This window comes from Brachypodium distachyon, chromosome 2 (genome assembly GCF_000005505.3).
Source record: "Brachypodium distachyon strain Bd21 chromosome 2, Brachypodium_distachyon_v3.0, whole genome shotgun sequence".
NCBI classification, from domain to species: Eukaryota; Viridiplantae; Streptophyta; class Magnoliopsida; order Poales; family Poaceae; genus Brachypodium; species Brachypodium distachyon.
In genome coordinates this window covers 34,025,121-34,046,466 of record NC_016132.3, presented here as the reverse complement: position 1 = coordinate 34,046,466, position 21,346 = coordinate 34,025,121, and the positions used below count along the sequence as shown (strand labels likewise).

General features: G+C 44.2%; 2 protein-coding genes across 4 annotated transcripts; both read left to right on the top strand.

Annotated features, from left to right (window-relative positions):
- Nucleotides 1-5,757: 5,757 nt before the first annotated feature.
- LOC100831024 (putative ripening-related protein 6) lies at nt 5,758-6,468 on the top strand. Its single transcript, XM_003566442.2, has one exon. The coding sequence runs from the start codon at nt 5,758-5,760 to the stop codon at nt 6,196-6,198; it is 441 nt and encodes a 146-aa protein (XP_003566490.1). The 3' UTR covers nt 6,199-6,468.
- Nucleotides 6,469-8,990: 2,522 nt separating this feature from the next.
- LOC100821403 (factor of DNA methylation 1) lies at nt 8,991-15,478 on the top strand. 3 transcript variants are annotated; one of them, XM_014899484.2, is made up of 10 exons: nt 9,108-9,261; nt 9,709-9,772; nt 10,669-10,732; nt 10,821-11,932; nt 12,833-13,023; nt 13,566-13,655; nt 13,730-14,008; nt 14,121-14,336; nt 14,420-14,986; nt 15,061-15,478. In XM_014899484.2, exons 4-9 carry the CDS (start codon nt 10,840-10,842, stop codon nt 14,651-14,653), a joined length of 2,103 nt encoding a protein of 700 aa, XP_014754970.1. In that variant the 5' UTR covers nt 9,108-9,261; nt 9,709-9,772; nt 10,669-10,732; nt 10,821-10,839; the 3' UTR covers nt 14,654-14,986; nt 15,061-15,478. The 3 variants fall into 3 exon arrangements, with proteins under 3 accessions (XP_014754971.1, XP_014754970.1, XP_003568833.1); XM_014899485.2 differs by lacking the exons at nt 9,108-9,261; nt 9,709-9,772 and adding an exon at nt 8,991-9,019; XM_003568785.4 differs by lacking the exon at nt 9,108-9,261 and having other exon boundaries at nt 9,597-9,772.
- Nucleotides 15,479-21,346: the final 5,868 nt, after the last annotated feature.

Sequence of the window (21,346 nt, the reverse complement as noted above, 5' to 3'; positions counted from 1 at the left end):
CATGCAATTCCAAAAAAGATGTGGCATGACAGATGCGGCTGGGCTCGCTGAGCTCGCTGATCTGAAAGTTGGCGACATGGTTACCACTTAGTTTGCGCTGTGGCTAATTTTAGTTTGCTCGGAGAATATCATTAAATTTAAATCTTTAGTACCTCACACTTAGAAAGAAGATGCCTTTTCTTCTTCAGAAATGCTGATCACAAGACGAAAACTCATTTGGACATGAGAACACTATTCCCTCCGATTCATAAAAAGTGTTACCCATTTTGTATCAAGTTAGTACAAATTTTGTACGAAGTGGGTGACATTTTTTATGGATCAGAGGAAGTAAAAAAAAGCATCCTAACACGCGCTCAACATCTGTAGAGGACCGGATTCCCAAAGCCTCTACTTACTGTTATATCTTCTCTTTCAAATACTCGTCTTTTAAAAAAATGCTTTATTTACATGACAATGTGATTACATAAGTGGTCAATTCCGTGTTTCTTTTTTGTAAGTCCTTTTTTCATCGTGTATGGTAATCAGGGACTTACCTAGGTTGTCTTGCACAATGCACAGGACACCAGGTAAACGTCACTCTATCTTATATACTATTTACTTTAGACTAGATAAATGCACGTGCATTGCTACAGAAGTATATTTTACATGCATGAGATGTTTTAGATATTTATGTGCTTATATTTTTCAACTTTATGCTAAAATAAGAGTTCTCTCGAAATATTTATTTGAGAAAACAATTATCTCAAAAGTATATACACAAAGCAAATCAACTACAATCAAAATATTTTGATACATATCTATATCACATTGAATCGGTGGAAATCAAGTGATTATCTAACAAGCTAGGATTAGTCTGGATAGGGTGAATTGACGACCACCAACTCGAATCTTTATAAGTGTAAAGATATTTAGAGTGTGTGGCCCCTCCAAATTTAAATAAAATTATGCATAATTTATGTGAGGACACATGTCATTTGGCTCTAGGTCCATCCCATGGTGATAAGGAAGTTACAGAAATCAAGGTAACCTTAAACTTAAAGAGCATCGACCATACATGGTACCTTCCATTTTTGTTTAAAATGACTTCTTTGAAAGACAAAATATCACGTGGAAATCACTGGTGCAAAATGTGAAAAAGTCCATAAAAATCATGTTTTAGAAGCTCCAAAGAATTTGTGCAAAAATAGCATACATTGAAGCTGCGATGTTCACAGACTTGTCAAATTTCATGCCGAAACTCAATTGCATTAACAAGGAATTAAAAAGAAAAACATACAGATGAATAGTGTCAAACAAGGAAGAACCACTATTCATAATGAATTTGTTTCTTTCTTGCTAATAAGCAAGATAAAGTCTTGAAATTTTACACACATATAAACCATCTTTCTTGACATAAGCAATTTTCTGGGGAATTTCTGAACTTTTTACAATGTTTTTCACTGGATACATTGACTTTTAGAAATTGGATGCACAAATTAAGTGTATGGTAAAAGTACCTATATTGTCCAACTAATTTGTATTTATCTCTTTTCTCTCCAAGACAATAATAAATTTACTCACTCCGATGATGTTGTAGAATGTGTGTACTCAAGCTTTCCTAGCTTCAACTCATATTGTACTAGAAATATTGATTTGGTATAATGAAGCTAAAATTATTAGATTTGACATGAAAAAATTCCATAGTATCCAGATTTTGTAATTTTTACTAGCATTTTCGTATCAAGAGTAATGATGAAAATTGCATATCAGGGACCATTGCCGAACATGTCCATGTCAAAAATATTTGAGCGGGGAGAGTAGAAAAAAATAGAAGGTACCTTAATAACCTATTTCTCTGGATGATGTCGATGAAGGGCAAACTAATGACACAATTACTAAATTTTACACCATGTGTCTTTGACGCGGGTAAACTCCATTTCGATATGTTTGTCCATCGAGAAAATCAAAAGTTAAGGTATCCCAATGTATATGCTTTGTATCTCTATTCAATTGGCCCGTGAATGTTGATTCTCTATCTAATTGTTTTCGGAATCATTGATTCAGTATCTAATTGCTTTCATAATCATGGATTCTCTATCTAATTACTTCATGAATTGGTGATGTGTGTTAGTCTATTTAAGTTACATTGTATCCCCTCGATTTCTTTTTATAAGGTGTAATAATATGTTTCATTAAGATTAGTATTTGGACAATGCTTGAGCACTAGTGGTTCTGGGTGATACGAAAACTCATAACAATTTTTTTTCCAACGATGTAATGATTTATTTCATATAGTGGCATATTGATAATGTAATTTTTTAAAGAGATAATGTAATTATTTATTAAATATCTGTCTTAGTGAAACATTTTTGGGTCTTATAGAAAGAAACGAAAGCAGATTGGTCTGTGGCTTTTCCTGCAGGTTAATTAAGCACAAACACAAAGAGAGGATTACTCCTAAAACGGAGTCACTAGACAGCAAGCATAACAATCGCTGCTGTGTTTTTGTTTGTCTTAATTAACATGCTGTTTGACGCTAACCAAATAGCCCTGGTAGGTGTCTCGCTGGATTGGGGCATCACCACACCAACCACGAATTTCCTTGTTTGATTAATCAAGGACGTGGCTATGCACTGCTGGTCACATGCGCCAAGGCTAATTTTTAATGGAGAATGGGACGTGGACGGGAATATTTCATTCTCATGGCCGTCAAGCCTGGGCCGACATGACGGTCAGGAACAAGGAACAGGAAGCATTCCGTCCCCAGTTTTGTGCAGGAGAATTTCCGGCGGTGACAGTGATGTTTTGCGAAGAACGGCCGGGGTTTTTATCGGGTACAGACATCATACATGTGCCCACGGCACCGACAATTCTCGTATTTCGGCCCAACTTGGCCGGGGTTTTTATCGGGTATATACATGTGCCCACGGCACTAACAATTCTCGCATTTCGGCCCAACTGGTATTCTTATTCCCGCCTACAACAGGTGGGGTATCGTGCTGCTTTGGAGTTACGGAGTATTTTACAGCCTCTAAAACACTTAAATTTTGTAGTAAATTCAAGACACTTATTAGAATTGAAAAAAGTAAGACAATAAACGGATCATAAATTGTTGTAATCCCTACCACCTCTAACGGTGGGAGGATCGAGGCCCTCTCCGTGACGTTACCTGGTAGCATCTGGTCTGTTGGCGTGGCGTTCTCTCGGCCGTCTAGCATTCTGCACGTACGACATTGTTGGTTTGAACATTAATAGCTAGTGTATTTTTGCAGTTCATTTGTGCTACAACCTAGGCTCGTTTGCATTACCCTGAAAGTACCCTTGCTCTGGGTATAAATCAGTAGTACGAAATATTCTTCCCAAAAAATGAACGTGTTCATCTTTCTTGATTCGTCAAATGTATGTTAGAAATCTGATGTTCAAAGTTCAAACTAGTTATTCATCACCTTTTTTTTTAAACAGTAGATACCTCCTTATTGCATATTTTAATAAAACCTGGAGATTGCGGTTGAAACTTTTGATAACTCATTAATTTACATCTCCTTAATTTCTAAGAATGTAAAAACTTTTATGTTGCAGCTCCATAATTTATATATAAATTTACGAATCCACTATATATGAACACAAATACATAAAAATAGTTACAAATACATCACGGTGGAACCGGTACACCCGTATGAAACAAATACACAGTAAAGTTAGGAAATACGAGGTTAGTTAGAAGGTTAAACAAACTCTCTTAAAAACTCATTTTCTACTGCCGGTCCTGAGATTGATGAGAGCCCAAATCTGACCTGAAAACCAATGTCACAAGTTATACTAATTAGTAATTAGTCTCGCCACCGGCTCAAATCACAGAACCACATCTCTAGTTATAAAATTGACTGGACAAACAAATACTATATGTAACTTTAGGTTTTAAAATATGCAATATATCTACATATTTTAAATTCAAAATCATATGTAATTATTTATGAAGATGAAAATATGCAAATGTTGTATAATTAACATGGCCGTATACAGAATTACAGATGCAAGTAGCAACTCAACTCAAGTAAAGCAGCCCAATGCTTGGGAGGACGGAAGCTACAGAGCCTAAGTGAGGTCTATTCTCACATGCTTGAAATTCGATGAATGAGAATGGAATCTGAATCGAGCCGGAACGTATTCAGATTTTATTCTGGTTCTACGGAAATTTCAGAAATATATCTGAGAAGGGGCCTCACTAGTCCCATTGTTTTCTTCCCCAATTCAGCTTGACATATAGTGTCCCACACCTATGCACCGCGTGTGACAGAAACAAGCATACTACACTGTGCAAACCGGCCATCCTACGAGGCCACAAACAAGCATACTACACTGTGCAAACCGGCCATCCTACGAGGCCACGGCCAAGCGACAAATAGAATGAAAACATTGACACAATATGCATGACGCAAAAATAGGTGAGCAAACAACCACCTTTTCCTTTTAGGGTATAGGAAAACAATCGGCTGCAAAAACTATGGAGATAATTATATTTTTATCTCTCAATTAAAATGAATGGTAACTAGATTCGAATTAGTATATATTTATTTCATCGGTTGGTAAAACCGGATAATTTTGGTCGCCTTTTCGATTCATTGGTTTGACTTCACGTGGTGCAGTTTTCCGCAAGCGTGATGGCTGGTGTGTGCCTCACCCTGTGCCGCACATCGATGTCGTCATAGCTTCAGTTGCTCGCTGTGGCCACAGTCACCCACCACCACCATGTCGCACACGTCTTCAACCTAACCAATGTGGAGAACCACCCGGTGGGTCACCACCGAGGGTCTCCCCGAGCCACATCAATTTTGCCTCTGTCATCACGCATGAGGCACCGCCGCCTGCGACGGAATCGTTACGGTGTTGAGCTTCGGCATGGTGGACTTGTTCTCGTTGCACTCGTCAAGGCAACACACGTCTAGGACGTCGACTAGCTTCGTCGGGCTCACGTAGTCACTAATCGAGTCTGTGTGAAAGAGGACTCAAGAGGACTCCTCGACGAGTCGGTCAGACACAACGCCCACCTCCGAGCCACTAGACTCGAACACCAATGGGATGCACATGCCGCCACAGGGGAGAGAAGTCCTCGAGGAGGCAGCGGCGGGAGAGCGGACACATAGAGTGTGGCATCAGCTGCACGGTAAATTTTAAGAAAGAAACGTCACGTGAAATCAAAACTAGTCAATGTCTCCGAAAGAAAGATCAAAACTATCTGATTTTGCAACTAAAACACTCAATGCATCTGAATTCAAGTTTACGAACCATTTCTGTGGATCAAGGGACATGAAGATACTTGTACAAACATTGGACCCACCTCAGGTCCACTGGCCTCGTGCGGTCATCCTACCAGATTCCTTGTACACGATCAACCATCCCGAATCTTGGATTTCCCCTTGCTGATCGGCCGCAAGAAGTAGTAAAAACCGATTCCACCTCTCAGACACTGACCCGTGCTCTGTTTCTTTCACTCGGTTATTACCGCTGTAAAACTAGCGACGTAACCAGATCCAAAAGACACGTCGTACGTCGCCCGCCATCCTGTATCGACCACACCGGAACAAGGGTATCGTACTCATCGAGTTACAAAACAAGAGCTACACATTCTCAGCAAACTCTTCGCTTGGCCGGGCCCAAAGCACCCACTTCTTGACGCCTATATATATGAACCAACTCCACGACGATCAAGCTACAACATATATCGCTCCCTTAAAGCTTAGCTTGGTAGTAGCACTCCGTAGTCCGTAGACCGTAGTAATGGGGAACGCCAAGCTCGCGGTCGTGGCTGCCACGCTTGTGATCCTGCTGCAGGCGTCGTGCGACGTCGCCGTGGCCCGGCAGCACCACGGCGGCAAGAAGCCGGGGCCGGGCGGCACCCCGGGCGTGATGACGGTGAACGGGTTCCAGAAGGGGGAGGAGGGCGGCGGGCCGGCGGCGTGCGACGGCAAGTTCCACAGTGACAAGGACATGGTCGTGGCGCTGTCGACGCGGTGGTACGCGGGGGGCAAGCGGTGCCACCACACGATCCGCATCACGAGCAAGCACAACGGGCGCACCGTGGAGGCCAAGGTCGTGGACGAGTGCGACTCCCGGCACGGCTGCAAGGACAACATCGTCGACACCTCCCAAGCCGTCTGGAAGGCACTCGGGCTCGACACCGACGTCGGCGAGGTGCCCGTCACCTGGTCCGACGCCTGAATTGATTTGAACCGCAGCGCGTTCCGGCGGAGCCGACGAGCGCGCCGATCGAGTCAAGTGTCAGTGTGGTTGCTAACCTCGATGGGTACGTACGTAGATACACTACTTGGTCGAGTACGTGGCTTCAGAATAAACTACTTCGATGGACACTAGTGCGGGTTTATCCTGTGTAAGAGTGTCGCAAGTTCGTGTCGTTGACAGTGTTAGTAAGATAGTACTTCCCGTCCCGTATTAAGTGACGAAATATTACATGTATTTAGACGTTTTTTGGATATAGATACATTCATATTGGGCAAATTTCAGTGGTAGGTGACGTATCCGTCAACAACGAGGCGCCAACGGTGTCTTCATCAATCTCTCAAGATCTGTCGGCTCAGTTTTTCGGAAGTGCTCATAGGGGTAGGATGTGCGTGTGTGCGTTCATAGGGGTGATGTGCGTGTTGTGAGCATCCGCGTTTGTATTGTGTTCCTAAAAGAAAAAATTTGGACGAATTTGAGTCACTTAATATGAAACGGAGGGAGTAGTACTCTCTATGTATGAGATGACCGAGTTTATAAAAATGTTTATCAACGTCTGCAACTCCTAATTTCTAAAATAGTGATATTAAATTTGTCAGATATATGTCTTCAATAGTACTCCCTTTGGCCGGAATTACTTGTCGCAGATTTAGTACAAAATTTAGTACAACGTTGTTCTAAATCTGCGGTAGGTAATTCAGGCCGGAGGTAAAAATAAGTGAAGTGAATTTGTATTTAGACGGGGGAGTAGTATATATTTTTTATATTGTTATAATATCTGTTTAAAAACAGACATATTTATATATTAAAATATGTCTAGATGCATATAATATTTCGGTACTTAATATGGAAAGTGGGACGAAGTATTTGATTTGGGTTTCAGCTCAAGATATTCTTTTTTCTCCCGCCAACTATCAATAACAGAACTGATTCTACTTTTCATGAAAGAAAGAAGTTGCGCGGAATTTGAAGCACGCCAAGGGTTGTGATTAGATGAACTAATCCATTAGTCTAATTGAATAAACTTGTAATTTGGTCACTGTTAGTAATCTGTGTGGATCCAAACTCCATACCCATATGTCACCTTCAGGTTTCAGACCTCTGTTATCATTGGTGCGCCGCCACCGCTGGCCGTTGTACTGCCGTCAGTCCTTTTGCCGCTCTGTGTTGCTTCCTTGAGAACACAACAACAAACAGAGGACAACTTCTTGATCGAAGCTTCTTTGTAGCAGCCATGAGTAGTAACCCAGAGAGAGGTAGAAATAGAATACGGAGACTCGCGGCCACACGTGGACATGTGACACAGTTGAGTTGCCTATCGATTTTTCACATCAATCTATTAAACCATTCATGAGAATCCTGCAAGTGCCTATTGATTTTTTCACAGCAACGCCGGCTGACACATGGGTGACAACACTAGAACCGAATCAAATTCTGAAGCTCGTCTGCGCGCTCATAAGTCACAACCACCCGAACACTGCCCACGGCCGTCCTCTCCGGCGCTGGGATGCATGGCAGCGCGGATCCTGTGGCGGGCTCCGACCAAGGCGTTGAACGACATGGTCGAGGCTTAGTTTTGAAAACCGGACTGGTAATCGGGTGATGCTCTCGGTTCGGATTTTTCCGGTCGAACCGTCGGTTCACCGGTTGAACAGGTCTGGTTTTTTAAGATATAAAATAATCTATTTTAACTAAATACTAAAAAAAAATCCCGCTGGTTGCGGCGAGGGTGCGGGTGCGGGTAGGCAGCGGCCGGTTCGAGCAAAACCGTTAGGTTCACCGGTTTTCACGAAAACCGCCCGGTTCACCTGGTTTTGTCCGGTCTGCTTGGCCGTCCGGTCCAGTGCGCTGAACAGACCGCTAGGAGCTACGGTTTCCGGTTTTTTCCGGTCGGACCGTTGGTCCGGTCTGGTTTCAAAACTAGGGGTCGAGATCAAGTCGGGTCGGGGTGAGAGACCGGACCGGGTAAGGAGATGGCCACCAGTTGGATCCCACGAACAGACGCACAACCGGGTCAGATTGGTAGTTCAGCATGAGCAGTGATCTGTATCTAACAGAATGTCCAGCGGAGCCCTTAAATAGAGCCCCTGTCCTGTTTTTAGGAGGTTAGGGAAAAAAACTGCTTTCCAGCAGGACACGTAAACAAGCCTCTAAAAGTAGAGAGCCTCCCAAAATTGCCTCCCAGCCCCGTCCCCGCAGGCGTACCAGGGGACCCCCTATTCAGAAGATTCCTCTTCTTCCTCCATCCCACGCGCTTCTCTCTCGCCTGCGACACCGCACCCCTCCGCCGCGGCCGTCCTCCTCAACCTCGCCCGGCCCCTGCCACCGCTGCCGCGGGCGCCGCCGCGCGCTGCCCCTCCGTCGAGCGCCGTCCTCTCCGCCGCGCCGACAGCTCCCGCCGTCGCCGGCGCCGCCCCAGCCCTGCCACGCGCTCCCTCAACCCCCGCAGCCTCACCCTCCCCTTCGCTGGCCGCCGCCTCCCCCGCGCCGGTGCCGACTGACGCTGCCACCTCCCGCGAGAACGCCGGCCGCCACGACCTTCTCCTCTTCCTCCCCCTGCGACGGCCCGCCGCCACCTCCCGCGAGAGCGCCGGCCGCCCCGACCTCCTCCTCTTCCTCCCCCTACGACGCCCCCCGCCACCACCTCCTGCTCCTCCCCCTGCGACGGCCCCCGCCGCCACCTCCCGCGAGAGCGCCGGCCGCCCCGACCTCCTCCTCTTCCTCCCCCTACGACGGCCCCCGCCACCACCTCCTGCTCCTCCCCCCGCGACGGCGCCCGCTGCCTGCTCCTCCTCCTCAAATTGTATGTACAAATTGGTAAATTGGATGATGGGTGTTGAGGTTTAATGAATAGAGGTTGAATTTGACTAAATTGTGTTGAAATTGGATGAATTTAGGTTGAAATTGGATGAATTTGGTTTGGAATATGAGATGTGAATGAAACAGGGTTGTGATTCAGGGGGTCCTGCCGGAGATATTTGCAATTTTTGGATCCCTATTTATGAAGTCGGCCTCTACTTGCAAATTTAGGAGCCCTGTTTGGAGGTACTGTTGGACATGCTCTGAGCCTATAAGGCCGTATCTAATGTGTGCGGAGGAAAAACGAAATGGGCTGCTGCATTTATATGGGACATACTACATCTTTTGTTTTAAATCAAATTTCTTGAAGTTTGACCTAATTTATTGAACAATATATCAATATCTAAAATATGAAATAAATCACTATAAAATTATATATCAAGATAGATTTAATAAGAATAATTTAAAGTAGTAGATGTTGCTAGATTTTTTTTAATAAATATGATCAAAATTTAAATTAAATTAAAGATACGGTTCATTTTAGATCTGCATATACTTATAAACGCTTGCCCCTCAGTACAGTCACTAGGCCTAACAGTCACCCTCCGCAAGAGAAGAATTAGCCTTGCATTAGATACTGCTGGAATTGTTCATTTTCTCACTTACTTACCCATAAACCCTTCCCTCGAACAGTTACACAGTACACACCCTGCAAGAGGAGGCTCGAAGCAGGCGGTCGACGGCGGCGCGCGCGCAGGTGAGTGTTCCCGGCCATCGTTCTCCTCATCTTCTCCATCTCCGGCCGATGTCCGTGCGCCTCGCCCTATACCCCTCTCGGCCCCAACCTCTCCTCGATGCGCCCCATCTACCGTGCAGAGCTCCGCCGCCGCCGGAGCCCCTCGGCCGCATCCCCGTCGCCCCATCCTCCCTATCTATCTCCTCCCACTCCGACCGTCTTCCGTGCGACTCGCCCTATCTCCCCTCTCTCCTCAACCTCTCTCTGATTGCCATCCCATCCCCCACTCAGAGCCCCGCCTCTGTCTTCGCCTGAGCACCACAGATTCCTCTCGCCCCCTCCTCTTCCTTGTTCGGCTCCCTTCCAATCCCCCTCTACATTGGGGATTGAAAGGGATTGAGGGGAAAAATATCTACAATCTCTGCCATATTCTCTCTGGATTAATGCAGGGATGGGTTCAAACGAATGTTCGGTTAAGCCCGTGACCCGTCCCGGCCGGGATCGTGGCCCAATATCCCCGTTAGATTTAGCGCTGCTGGGGAAGCCCGCAGTCCTGGTCGATCCGTGTTTCATGCACTGGGCTGTGTTATTGATACCTGGCTTGGTTAGATGGACCGTGCTGACTTTTGGTATGGAATTAATGTGTGGATGTGATGCACATGGCTTCTCTGTATTCCTAGGTGTAAGGTGTTGATGAGTGTTTTTGGTGTTTATTTATGCAGAACCTTTTTTTGGCTAATTTATAAGGATTTTTTGAGGAAGCAAAGTGGTAAATATCCAGTGATTTGTTTGACCAGGATATTGGGTGTTTCTGCATGTTTTTTTAATACGGAGTATGGTATTTTTAGCGTTCCTATTCTGGCTTTAGCTAATGGTGTCATTTACTATTCCTTTTTTTTTCTGATGTATGAATGTAGGAAATGAAGTGGTAATTATTTAGTGGTTTGTTCCAGCAGGATCTTTGGTGCTTTCGTGGAAAAGGTGAGTCTCTTTGTTCCACTTTCGATGATTTCTGTCATATCTCCATCAACAATCGTGATTTCCTCTCTCAAGTCTTGTCATTCCGCAGTTGAAGCGCCGATCCGAGAATGGATCTTTACATCGACGACTACATAGATCCCTACGAGGAGGCCGAGGCCGAGGCTGCTGCGGAAGCCGCCGGCGTGACCGTCCCAGGCACCGCATCCATGGACGAAGACTCGTCGGACGGCGAGGACGACTCAGAGGCAGAGAGCGACTACGAGGATAAGTCGTACGGCCTTCTCAAGTCCGGCAACCACCGGGTGCGCAATCCGGACGGCACCTTCCGCTGCCCCTTCTGCCCCGGCAAGAAGAAGCAGGCCTACAAGCTCAAGGACCTCCTCCAGCATGCAGACGGCATCGGCGTCTCCAGCAAGCACCGCCGCCATGGCAAGGAGCGTGCCTTCCACCGCGCCTTTGCCCGCTTTGTCCGCGCCGATCCATCCTTTGCGCAGGAGCTTGCCAGTATCACTGGTATTCCAGGTGCCACTGCCAATGCTGATACCATTGACAATGGGAAATCTGATGCGAATGGTCATGCCACTGAACCCAGTTTGGCAGCAGCTGAGGGACCACCGCAGGATGGGGAGGAGAAATTTTGTTGGCCATGGTGCGGGATTCTTGCAGCCGGTACAGGGTTTAATCCAGAGGACTTTGCAGATAAAGTGGCCATGTTTAGTGTGGATGATATCGTGCCTTTAGTTTACGATGAGGCAGAAGGCACGGAAAGCTTTGCAATCGTGCAGTTTACTAATGGTTGGAGTGGATTTAGCGACGCTCTCGCACTTGAGAACCATTTCAGCGTGAATAAGCTTGGGAAGATAGAATGGGAGACAAGGAGTAGTCACGGAGGGGCTGTGAAGGGAGAGGAGGACAGGATTGGTGAGAATAAGGTTTATGGCTGGGTTGCCCGAGAGATGGACTACACTGCTGGGGGTTTGGTGGGAAGATACTTAAGGAAGCATACCAGCCTGATGACCATAGATGAGATTACCAAGAGGCAGAGGGAGCCAATGGGGAAGATTGTGGCAACACTGGCAACTCAGCTCGAGGCAAAGAACCAAGATTTGCAGGATCTGGAGACAAAGAAGAATGCAACAGAACTCTCCATTGCACGGCTTGAGGAGGACAATAGGAGGCTGCATGAGGCATATAATGAAGGTACGCTGTTGTCTAACCAGGTTATGGCGTTCCCATACTTTACAACGGAAATACTGCAGCCTTACAATGTTACAGGAGAGGTAGGGTGAGAGCAAGTTTGATGTACTAATATGAAACCTGCTGTCAACAGTTGCCTGACCATCAAGGCATCAACTATAGGGTGGAAACTAATTAGCATCACATTATAATTACAACCCAAAACAGAAAGGCATAAACCAGAACACCGAAGCACCATTAGGTGACACCTCCTTAATGAGTTTACACTCAAAACAAGCGTTGTTTCGACTAATCCAAAGGATAGGAGGCAGACCAACCATATAGAACATTTCTCTGTTTGGAAGAAATGAGTTATACTAAACGAGTGCTTTGCCATAAGGAAGTGAGGTGGTAAGCAATACACAAAACAGAAACCAGGACCCCCCAGATCACTTTAGCAACCAAACACCAAAAAAAAAAGTGGTTAACACATTCTGTACGTGTAAGTGTGTAACAATTTGTCACATGTCTACTGATGTAAGTAAACCTTTGTCAAGTGGACCAATTCCACACCTTGTATTTCTGTCTTGTACCAGTAATTTTAGTTTGCATCTTAATGTTAAGTTAAAGAGCCTTGAGTGATGGTTTCTACCCACATATGGCATGCAGTATTTGGAGAAAGAGTGCTCTTTGTTGGTTAGATAAGTAGCAGGAGTGAAGGGCCAGGATTTCTCTTGATCTGTCATTTAGCACTAAGACTTACCTCACGAGATATCTGTTGGTTATCGATACAAGCACATTGTCCCAATTGTTAAATTGTTATTGCTCAGTTTTATTTTCTTGCTGTTTCAAAATCATTAACGCAGTGGCTCTGCTGCGCACCAATCTGCAGCGTTGTAATAACTTATATATTTCCCCCTTCAGAAATGCGTAACCTGCATCGCAAGGCTCGCGACAATGCCGTGAGGGTTTTCCAGGATAATGAAAACTTGAAGCTTGAAATAGAAGACAGCAAGAGAAAACTGAGTTCACATGCTAAGCAACTGGAAAAGTTGACAGCCGAAAATGCCAATGACAGGAAAAAACTTGCTGAACTTGCTGATGAGAAACAAAAGGTAAGTTAACGAACTATGTACATGAGGCACTAAGTTACGCTAACATACTGTCTGCTAAAATATTATGCGTACAGTATACTATTGTGAATTTTCAGGACATGTGCTGTTTTTTTTTTTGAGTGGCTAACATCAAAATGATTCACTAATCTGAATTTTCAGGATATGAACTTCTATTTTATATTTTGGATTGGTTAATTTAAATATGAAATTAAGATTATTACCTGCTGTTTTACATTCTAAACTTGCACCAAGCATTTAGAAGGATATATAAAATAACGATAAATTCTTTTGACATCATATCCACTACTACTTCTTCTAAATTTGTGCTTTTTAGGCTGCTTAATTAGTAGCTCGCTTATTTTTATAGCACAAGGAGTTGTGCCCAATAAGTTTCTAGATTCCCCTAAAGATACAGTTGCGAATTAGGTATTTGACAATTGACACTTCCAAACTTGGACCATATGATGTGATGGCACAAGTGCATAATGAAACATAGTTTTAGATACATTTCTAGCTTGAGTCTCCTTTCTGAAAATACACAGGCGAAAGACGATAAGAGTGAACTCGAGCTGGCAAGCATAGAACAGCAGAAGAATGATGAAGATATTTTGAAGCTAGTCGAGGACCAGAAGGTTTGCTACCCTTTTTACTTGTATTATTTCGAGTACTCTGGACTCGAGATGAGAACTAATCTTGAAAACAACAGAGGGAAAAGGAGGATGCCCTTGCAAGGATGCTTGAGCTGGAAAAGGAACTGCATGAGAAACAGGAACTTGAGCTCGAAGTAACACGATTGAGTGGCACGCTCCAAGTGATGAAACATTTGGAAGAGGATGATGACGGGGATATTCATAACAAGATGGAGAAGCTTAATGAAAGGCTAGAGCAAGAAAAGAAACGCCTGGAAGAGCTGAGCGGGGAGCTGGTGAGGAAAGAGCGTGAAAGTAACGATGAGTTACAGGAGGCTCGGAAAGAACTGATAGCGGTACTGCTCCTTTCTCTTTAGGGTGTTTAGAAATTGCCTTGCACCTAATCTGTTCTTGAATAGTTGATGAATATGCTTCCACTCATGAAATATTTTTTCTTGCAACGCCCAGGGTTTGGAGGACATGCTAAGTGGGCATACAGCTATTGGGGTCAAAAGGATGGGAGAACTTGATGAAAGGCCTTTTCAGAATGCGTGCAGGAAGAAGTTTGGAAATGATGATTATGAGATGAGAGCTGCACAACTGGTGTCAAGTTGGCAGGAGGAAATAAAGAAGCCAGCCTGGCACCCTTATAAGATTGTTAAGGATGAGAATGGAGAACACAAGGTTCTACCGACTTGATCTACATTCAACTTTGTGATTTTTCCCTTTTGTGTTCGAGTAATCACAATAATCCCTTGATACTGCAGGAAGTTTTAGATGAGGATGACCCAAGACTGCATGAATTGTGGATTGAGTACGGTGATGACGTGTGCAACGCAGTGAAGACCGCTCTGAGTGAAGTAAACGAATACAACCCGAGTGGAAGGTATGCGGTGCCGGAGCTGTGGAACTTCAAGAAAGCACGGAAGGCAACGATGAAAGAGGTGTTGAGGTACATATCCCTGCAGATGGGAACGACGAGCAAGCGCAGGAGGGGCTGAGGAGCCCGGGTTCTTGTGAGCCCTAGAAGGGCGGTGTATCTGCATGGGAGTTGTATCTGCATGATGTTTTCTTCTTCTGCATGCGACCTTCTTGCGTCTAACTTCTGCTGTTCCCTTCCAAAACTGTTATGCTCAGTGAACTCAATAATAAGCCCTTGGGCTTTGGCTGCTAGCTTTTGTGTACATGTGTAGATTGTGCAGGTGAGATAAACGTAGCCTTCTTTTCGGTTCAGCCTTGAGGCGCTGGATGTTGATAGGGCCAGGTAGATGGAGACACTGTCGGATTAGCTAAACCAGGAGCGGAGGGAAGACCGTGAATTATCAAAACGCCAAGTAACTGCCTTGCACCTTATATGTTCTGTAATACACTAATACTTGTCCTTCATGAAAAGATTTTTTTTTTGCAGTAAAGGCCTCCTGTATTGCATGTTAAAGACAGTTACATCCTCAAGGAGGGACTTCACAAGACCATTAGGTGGTTCATCAAGCCAAAATACCAGAAGGAGAAAACTTTGTTAAGCGAACTAATTCATGGGCTACCAGAGGTGACGCTTGAGCATTTAGTAGTGTTTAACTGCGGTTTTCTGCTGTGGTAGCGCTCAAGGGTTTTGTCTTGCTTCCGCAGTAACCTACTCTCCTAGTAATCTACTTCAGTTTTTATCTAAATCTATGGAACTCAGATCAGTGACTAGAAGTTCATGTGAACATCCATTTGCCATTTGTCTTTGTGAAAACTGGATGGAATCACACTGATTTAGTGACTTCACACACTAGAAGAGAAACCTCGTATCATGAGTTCAGTCTTATCCCATATTACTTTCTCAATTAGCTGACAACCTGATTATGTAGAAGATGTATGCCTTTTTTTCATTTATTGACACTATGTGTGTGATGTGAATGGATGAAAGAAGTATTTGGACAATCGACTTCTACAGGTCTACTGGAGCAGGACTACAAGATCTGATGAAATAAGTTTCTGATGTAGTGCAGTTATTGCCAACAAAGCACTGAACTAGTGTGCTTTACTTCAAATAAATTAGCCTCCACTTAGACTGAATGCTGTAAAGAAGGATTATTATTCTTTGGGTGCGTAACTAAATTCATCTGCGTTCATATAGTGGACATAATTGCATTGTGTGCATTCTGCTTTCAGGGCCCTCAACTATTCGATAAACACTGCAGCTCCTCTCAGAGGTGGTAGCAGAGAAAATTCTGGTACAAACGGTGTGCAAGGTTGTGCTATCAGTATCTAAGAAGAGCCCAATTATCGTGTAGAGAAGAGATGTTGAAAAGTTAAGTCTCCAAAAATGTATCTCTTGTTTGAAAAACTACTGTCCAAGCTTGAAGGCCCAGTGCTGGCTCGGCTCAAGAATCGTTGAATGGTAGTATTTGATGACGAAGAGATGACAGGCTAACTGCTTTATTTCCATAATAAAATGTAGAAATCAAACCATCCAAAAATGAGAATCACCTCGTAAGCGGGAACTCCCAGTTAGAAGAAGATACGAAGGTTATTCAGTTTCTGTTTTTTTTTTTGCGAGTAAAAGGTTATTCAGTTTCAAGATAATTGGAACCATATTGCTGAAGTTCTTGCGGAAAAATGATCTCGGATGTCTTGATTTAGGCTCAATAAGATTGTGGTATCTACAGTTTCTTAGGACAACTCCATTGGGACGACGCAAATGGGCCGGACCAGTCTGTTTTGGCCTGAACGGATCAAATGCGCCTCCAACGCGGGGACACATTTGTTCCGGCATCCGCTTTTTGGTCTGTGGAGACGCATTTAGGCCCCAAATCTGAGCTGGGTTTGTGTCCCCACAGATGGAAAAACGGACCTTCGATCGGTCCGCTAGTCCAGCTAGGTGAGACCCAGTCAAACCCTTTCGTCTTCTTGGCACAACCTGTCACCGACCTAACAACCCACCCCTGGTCCTTTTTAATGGGGACTGCGTCTACCCCATTTCCCCATCCCCACACACCCCACTCGCTCCCAAATCTAGGGTTCGCTGATGACATGGATCCGCCGGCGCCTCCTCCCTCTGCGTTCTCGACGAACATGCGCGTCGGGTAGAGGCAATCATCCTGGCTGGGGAGCTTTGCCTGCCGGCCGGGGAGTTGGCGGCCGGCGCACTCGACTAGCCTCGATGCGTGGCGGCAGCGACGACTCGCTCCAGGTGCCCAAGATCAAGGACGAAGCAGCGGCGCCGGAGGTGGAGGCGATGGAGATTGAGGAGGCGGTGCCGGCCCTCATGCAGCGGTGTCAGTCCCTCCTGCATCCGGCTTTCGGGTGCTCGAGACTAACGAGGAAGAGGAGGAATGGCTATGCCGGGTTGCTTGCCAGACTTCGTTGGAGCACGGCGTCAAGGACGACGCCTGCCGGCATCACTACACCACGCCCCTTGATAGCCGGCACACACGTCTGTTGGCAAAGGTGGTCTCTGCTGGCACTATGTCTGTCGGCAAGAGCTTATGCCGACAGACAAGCTGTCGGCCGTGTCTGTTGGGAAGATGGCCGTCCTCTAAAATCTATGCCGATAGACATTGTGTTTACCGACAGACAATCCGCCAGTTCGTACACTAAATGCTGACATTCGCTTTGCCACCTTTGTCCAATAATTGCTGAAGGAGGATTGGAGGGAGTAATATTTTTTTTTAAAACGATCATATGATCGTATTCCACTATCAACAGATAACGGAACAAACATTGTTCACCCCACACATAGTTTTCACATACTTGTCGCCCGAAAGCTAACAAGAACACACATCAACAAGACCGTAATCGGTTCCTGGAGTAGAAACAGCAAGTTTAAACCATACATAGTTTGAGATAAAGCTGGCACACAGGGCCAGGATCCTGCCCAAAAGGTCTTGCATCTCCTTTGCCGTTGCACCACAATCTTCATGATCAGAACATCAGACTACCTCGTCATCCATCTTCTGTTTCTTGTCTCCCCCAGCACTATCAGCATGTTCCTTCAACTTCCTCTTGTCCACTCGAGCTTGGCCTTCGTGATGCCTCAGCGCCTCCGCCTGTAATGCACCTGCACCTGCTAACAGGTTATGACGTTCAGACTCATTTTGTAACCCAGCCCAGTACCGGAGAAAAGCACAAGCATAATAAACAATCTCAGCAAGAGATCGAATGAGTTTCTTTTCAAAGCAATCTTTATTGCGAATCTTCCATATGGCCCAACAGATAGCCGCCACCCCCATGATCTGTAAATTTCTCGAGATAGGTAGGTATTTAGATATCCACCAGAAGTATTGGGAAAACGGCCTTGTATCAGCCCCTATTGTTAAACTAACCACCCCCCAGACATACTTAGCAGTAGCACAACCAAAAAACAAGTGATGGATGGTCTCAAGCTCATCACAAAACCTACATTTACTGTCCCCTATCCAGTTCCTGCGAAGCATGTTGTCTTTAGTGGCAATGGCATTATGCCAGATGAGCCACATCCAGATTTTAAGTTTTAAGGGAATTTTGGCTTTCCAAAGGTGACGAAACGAAAGGTCTCTCCCCCCACCGGAAAGATGCTCATACATAGATTTCACAGTGAAAGTTCCAGATTTAGTCCATTTCCATTTAGGTCTATCCCTTTCTTCATTCAAAGCTATACCTGTAAGGATATCTCTCAAACCTCTCATTTCTTCTTGCAAAACAAGGTCTAACCAACGTCTAAAGGTCAACCTCCAGCTAGTATCATATAATGTCCTAACAGAACATCCTATATTATTGGATATAGCAAACAAACCAGGGAATAATTGGCAAAGTGTGTCCACACCAAGCATCACCCCAGAAATCAGTAGTTCTCCCATCACCAATGATAATGCAACGTCCTTGTAAATTAATGTCTTTTAAGTGCAGTAGGTCAGACCAGCAAGCAAAAGCACCTGGCCTTCTGCTTGCCTGAAACACCCCACCCCCTCTCAAATATTTCTGGTGAATTAAATCCTTCCAAATTCCTTTCTCACTTTCTAATTTCCACCACCACTTCCCCATGAGAGTAAAATTAAAACGAAGTAAGTTCTTCACACCCAAACCCACTTTAGATTTAGGAGTGCACACAAGTTTCCACTGAACTAAGTGATATTTTCTTTTCATAGATCCACCCTGCCACAAAAACCTCCTTCTAATCTTATCAAGCTTGCCAAGTACAGTTTTAGGAAGCACATGCATAGACATGTGATATGTAGGACTACTTGTCAAACATGCATTAAGTAAAGTGACCCTACCCCCAATAGACATCACACCCCCCCCCCCCTTCCAACCATCAAATCTTTTTTGCATTTTATCACTCAGGATATTCCAATCCTTGACAATAATTCTATCAGGACCCACATGCATTCCAAAGTACTTCATAGGCCAGTACCCAATCTGACAATTAAACAAATCAGCATATAAATGGGCCTTAGAGTCATCATCCAGGATCATAGTAACCTCACTCTTCAGAAAGTTGATTTTGAGACCAGACATAAGTTCAAAGAGGTATAAAATCAATTTAAGGTGTCTAGCCATTTCCATAGTATCATTCAACATCAGAATAGTGTCATCAGCATACTGCATAATTGCAAGCCCATTAGGTACTAAGTGAGGCACCAAACCAATGATAGAGCCATTGTGCTGAGCAGCATGAACCATTTTAGCTAAGCATTCAGCAGCTAGGTTAAACAGGAAAGGAGACAAAGGATCCCCCTGTCTAACCCCTTTAAAACTTCCAAAATTCTTCCCCATTAAATCATTGAGTTTAACAAAGTACAACCTTCAATAACAGATCTAAACCAATTTTGCCACAAAGGACTAAATTTTTTCATTTGGATACAGTGCATCAAGAATTGCCAGTTCACCTTGTCATAGGCCTTTTCAAAATCAATTTTCAAACCACACCTTTAGTTTTTGTGAATTTGGATTCTCTCAGAATTTCTTGTAAGGATAGTACACCATCCATGATATTTCTGCCTTTAATGAAAGCAGTTTGGCAAGGAGTTATCAGTTCAGGCATCAAAGGGCCTAACCTGGTAACCATCCCCTTGGTAAAGATCTTAAAAGGCACCCTAAGCAAGCAAATAGGTCTATATTTTTGGATACAATCAGAATCTTTTCCTTTAGGGAGCAAAGTAATTATACCAAAATTAACTCTACTGAGTGCTAGCCCCCCCTTATGAAAATCAATAAAAGCAGACATGTCATCATGTTTAATAACATCCCAACAAGATTGAAAGAATTCAATAGGAAACCCATCAACCCCAGCAGCTTTATTTTGTTTCATATTGTCAATACTGGATTTAACTTCCTCTTCAGAAAAAGGTTGGTCAAGTGCATCATTTTCTAGGTCAGTGAGTTTTTCATCCTCTGACCACATGTGGTCATTAAGTCTACACCCAAAACCCTCGGCAGGCCCAAACAGAGCCTTATAGTAATTAGTAGCATGCTCTAGTAGTTTCTGATCACCTTCAATAATACCATCAGTAGAAGTGAGGGAATAAATCAGACTTTTCCTACGTCTCCCATTAGCTATTCTATGAAAATAAACAGTATTATTATCCCCTTTTAGAAGCCAATTTTCACTCCCCTTCTGATGCCAGTAAGTTTCCTCCCCTGCATATATTTCCATAAGCTCACATTGAATGTGTCCTCTCCTGGCCAGTTGTTCAGAGGATAGTGGCTGGAGTTCTTCTAACAGTTCCAGTGTTTGAAATTCGTTGGAGAGATCTTTTTTGAGACGAATACAATCCTCCCTTACATTAATTCCCCATCCCTTCAAAGATTTAGCCACCTTCTTCAATTTTTCCTGCACAACTCCTAAACCATTTTTGGCCACTACAGGAACCTGCCAGATAGATCTGACCCTATCATGAAAACCTTCAGTTTTACTCCAGCTAGCATCATATCTAAACTTTTTAATCTTTTTCTCTCTCTTTTCACCAGTGTCCCAAAGCAAAGGATTATGATCAGATGCCTTTCTAACCAGTTTCCTAACAGAAGTAAGTGGGAAAACAGACTCCCAGTCCTGACTCATCAGAATTCTATCAACTTTTTCCAGAGTAGGATTGACCTGCCCATTGGACCAGGGGAAGCATCCCCGGTGAGAGTTACATCCTTCATTGCATGAGTAGCAATCACTGAGTTAAACAAATCCACCCATTTAGATTTCCTCAGGTCCTTGTTTTTGTCAGATGCAAATATCAAAATATTAAAGTCACCACCAATAAGCACAGGAAGAGACTGATCACAACACAAACCAACTAATTCCTGTAAAAAACATTCTTTACCCTCCTCCTGAGCAGGACCATACACACAAATAATAAAAAAGTCTAAGAGACTTTTCTTATCTTTCACCTTGAGCTTTATGGAAAAAACCCCTTGAAACCACTGAAGGATCTCAATTCTGTCAGTTCTAACACCACCAAGAATTCCTCCAGATCTCCCTTTAGAAGGTAACCAGTTCCAAGAGAATTGATTCCAAGGATCAATTCCCCTAAAGAAAGCATCAGAAAAAGAACTCTTCATAGTTTCTTGAATATAAGAAGCTCTCCATGGTAAGCACATAAACCCTTTTTTTCCCACACCCCTACAATTCCAAAAAAGACCTATCATAGATATGTTTTGTTTTTCCTGCGAGTCCTAGTAGCAGGTACTTCTCCACACAAAGGGTGGAGAGGTCCAATAGAGCTGTCAGAGGACAACCCTAC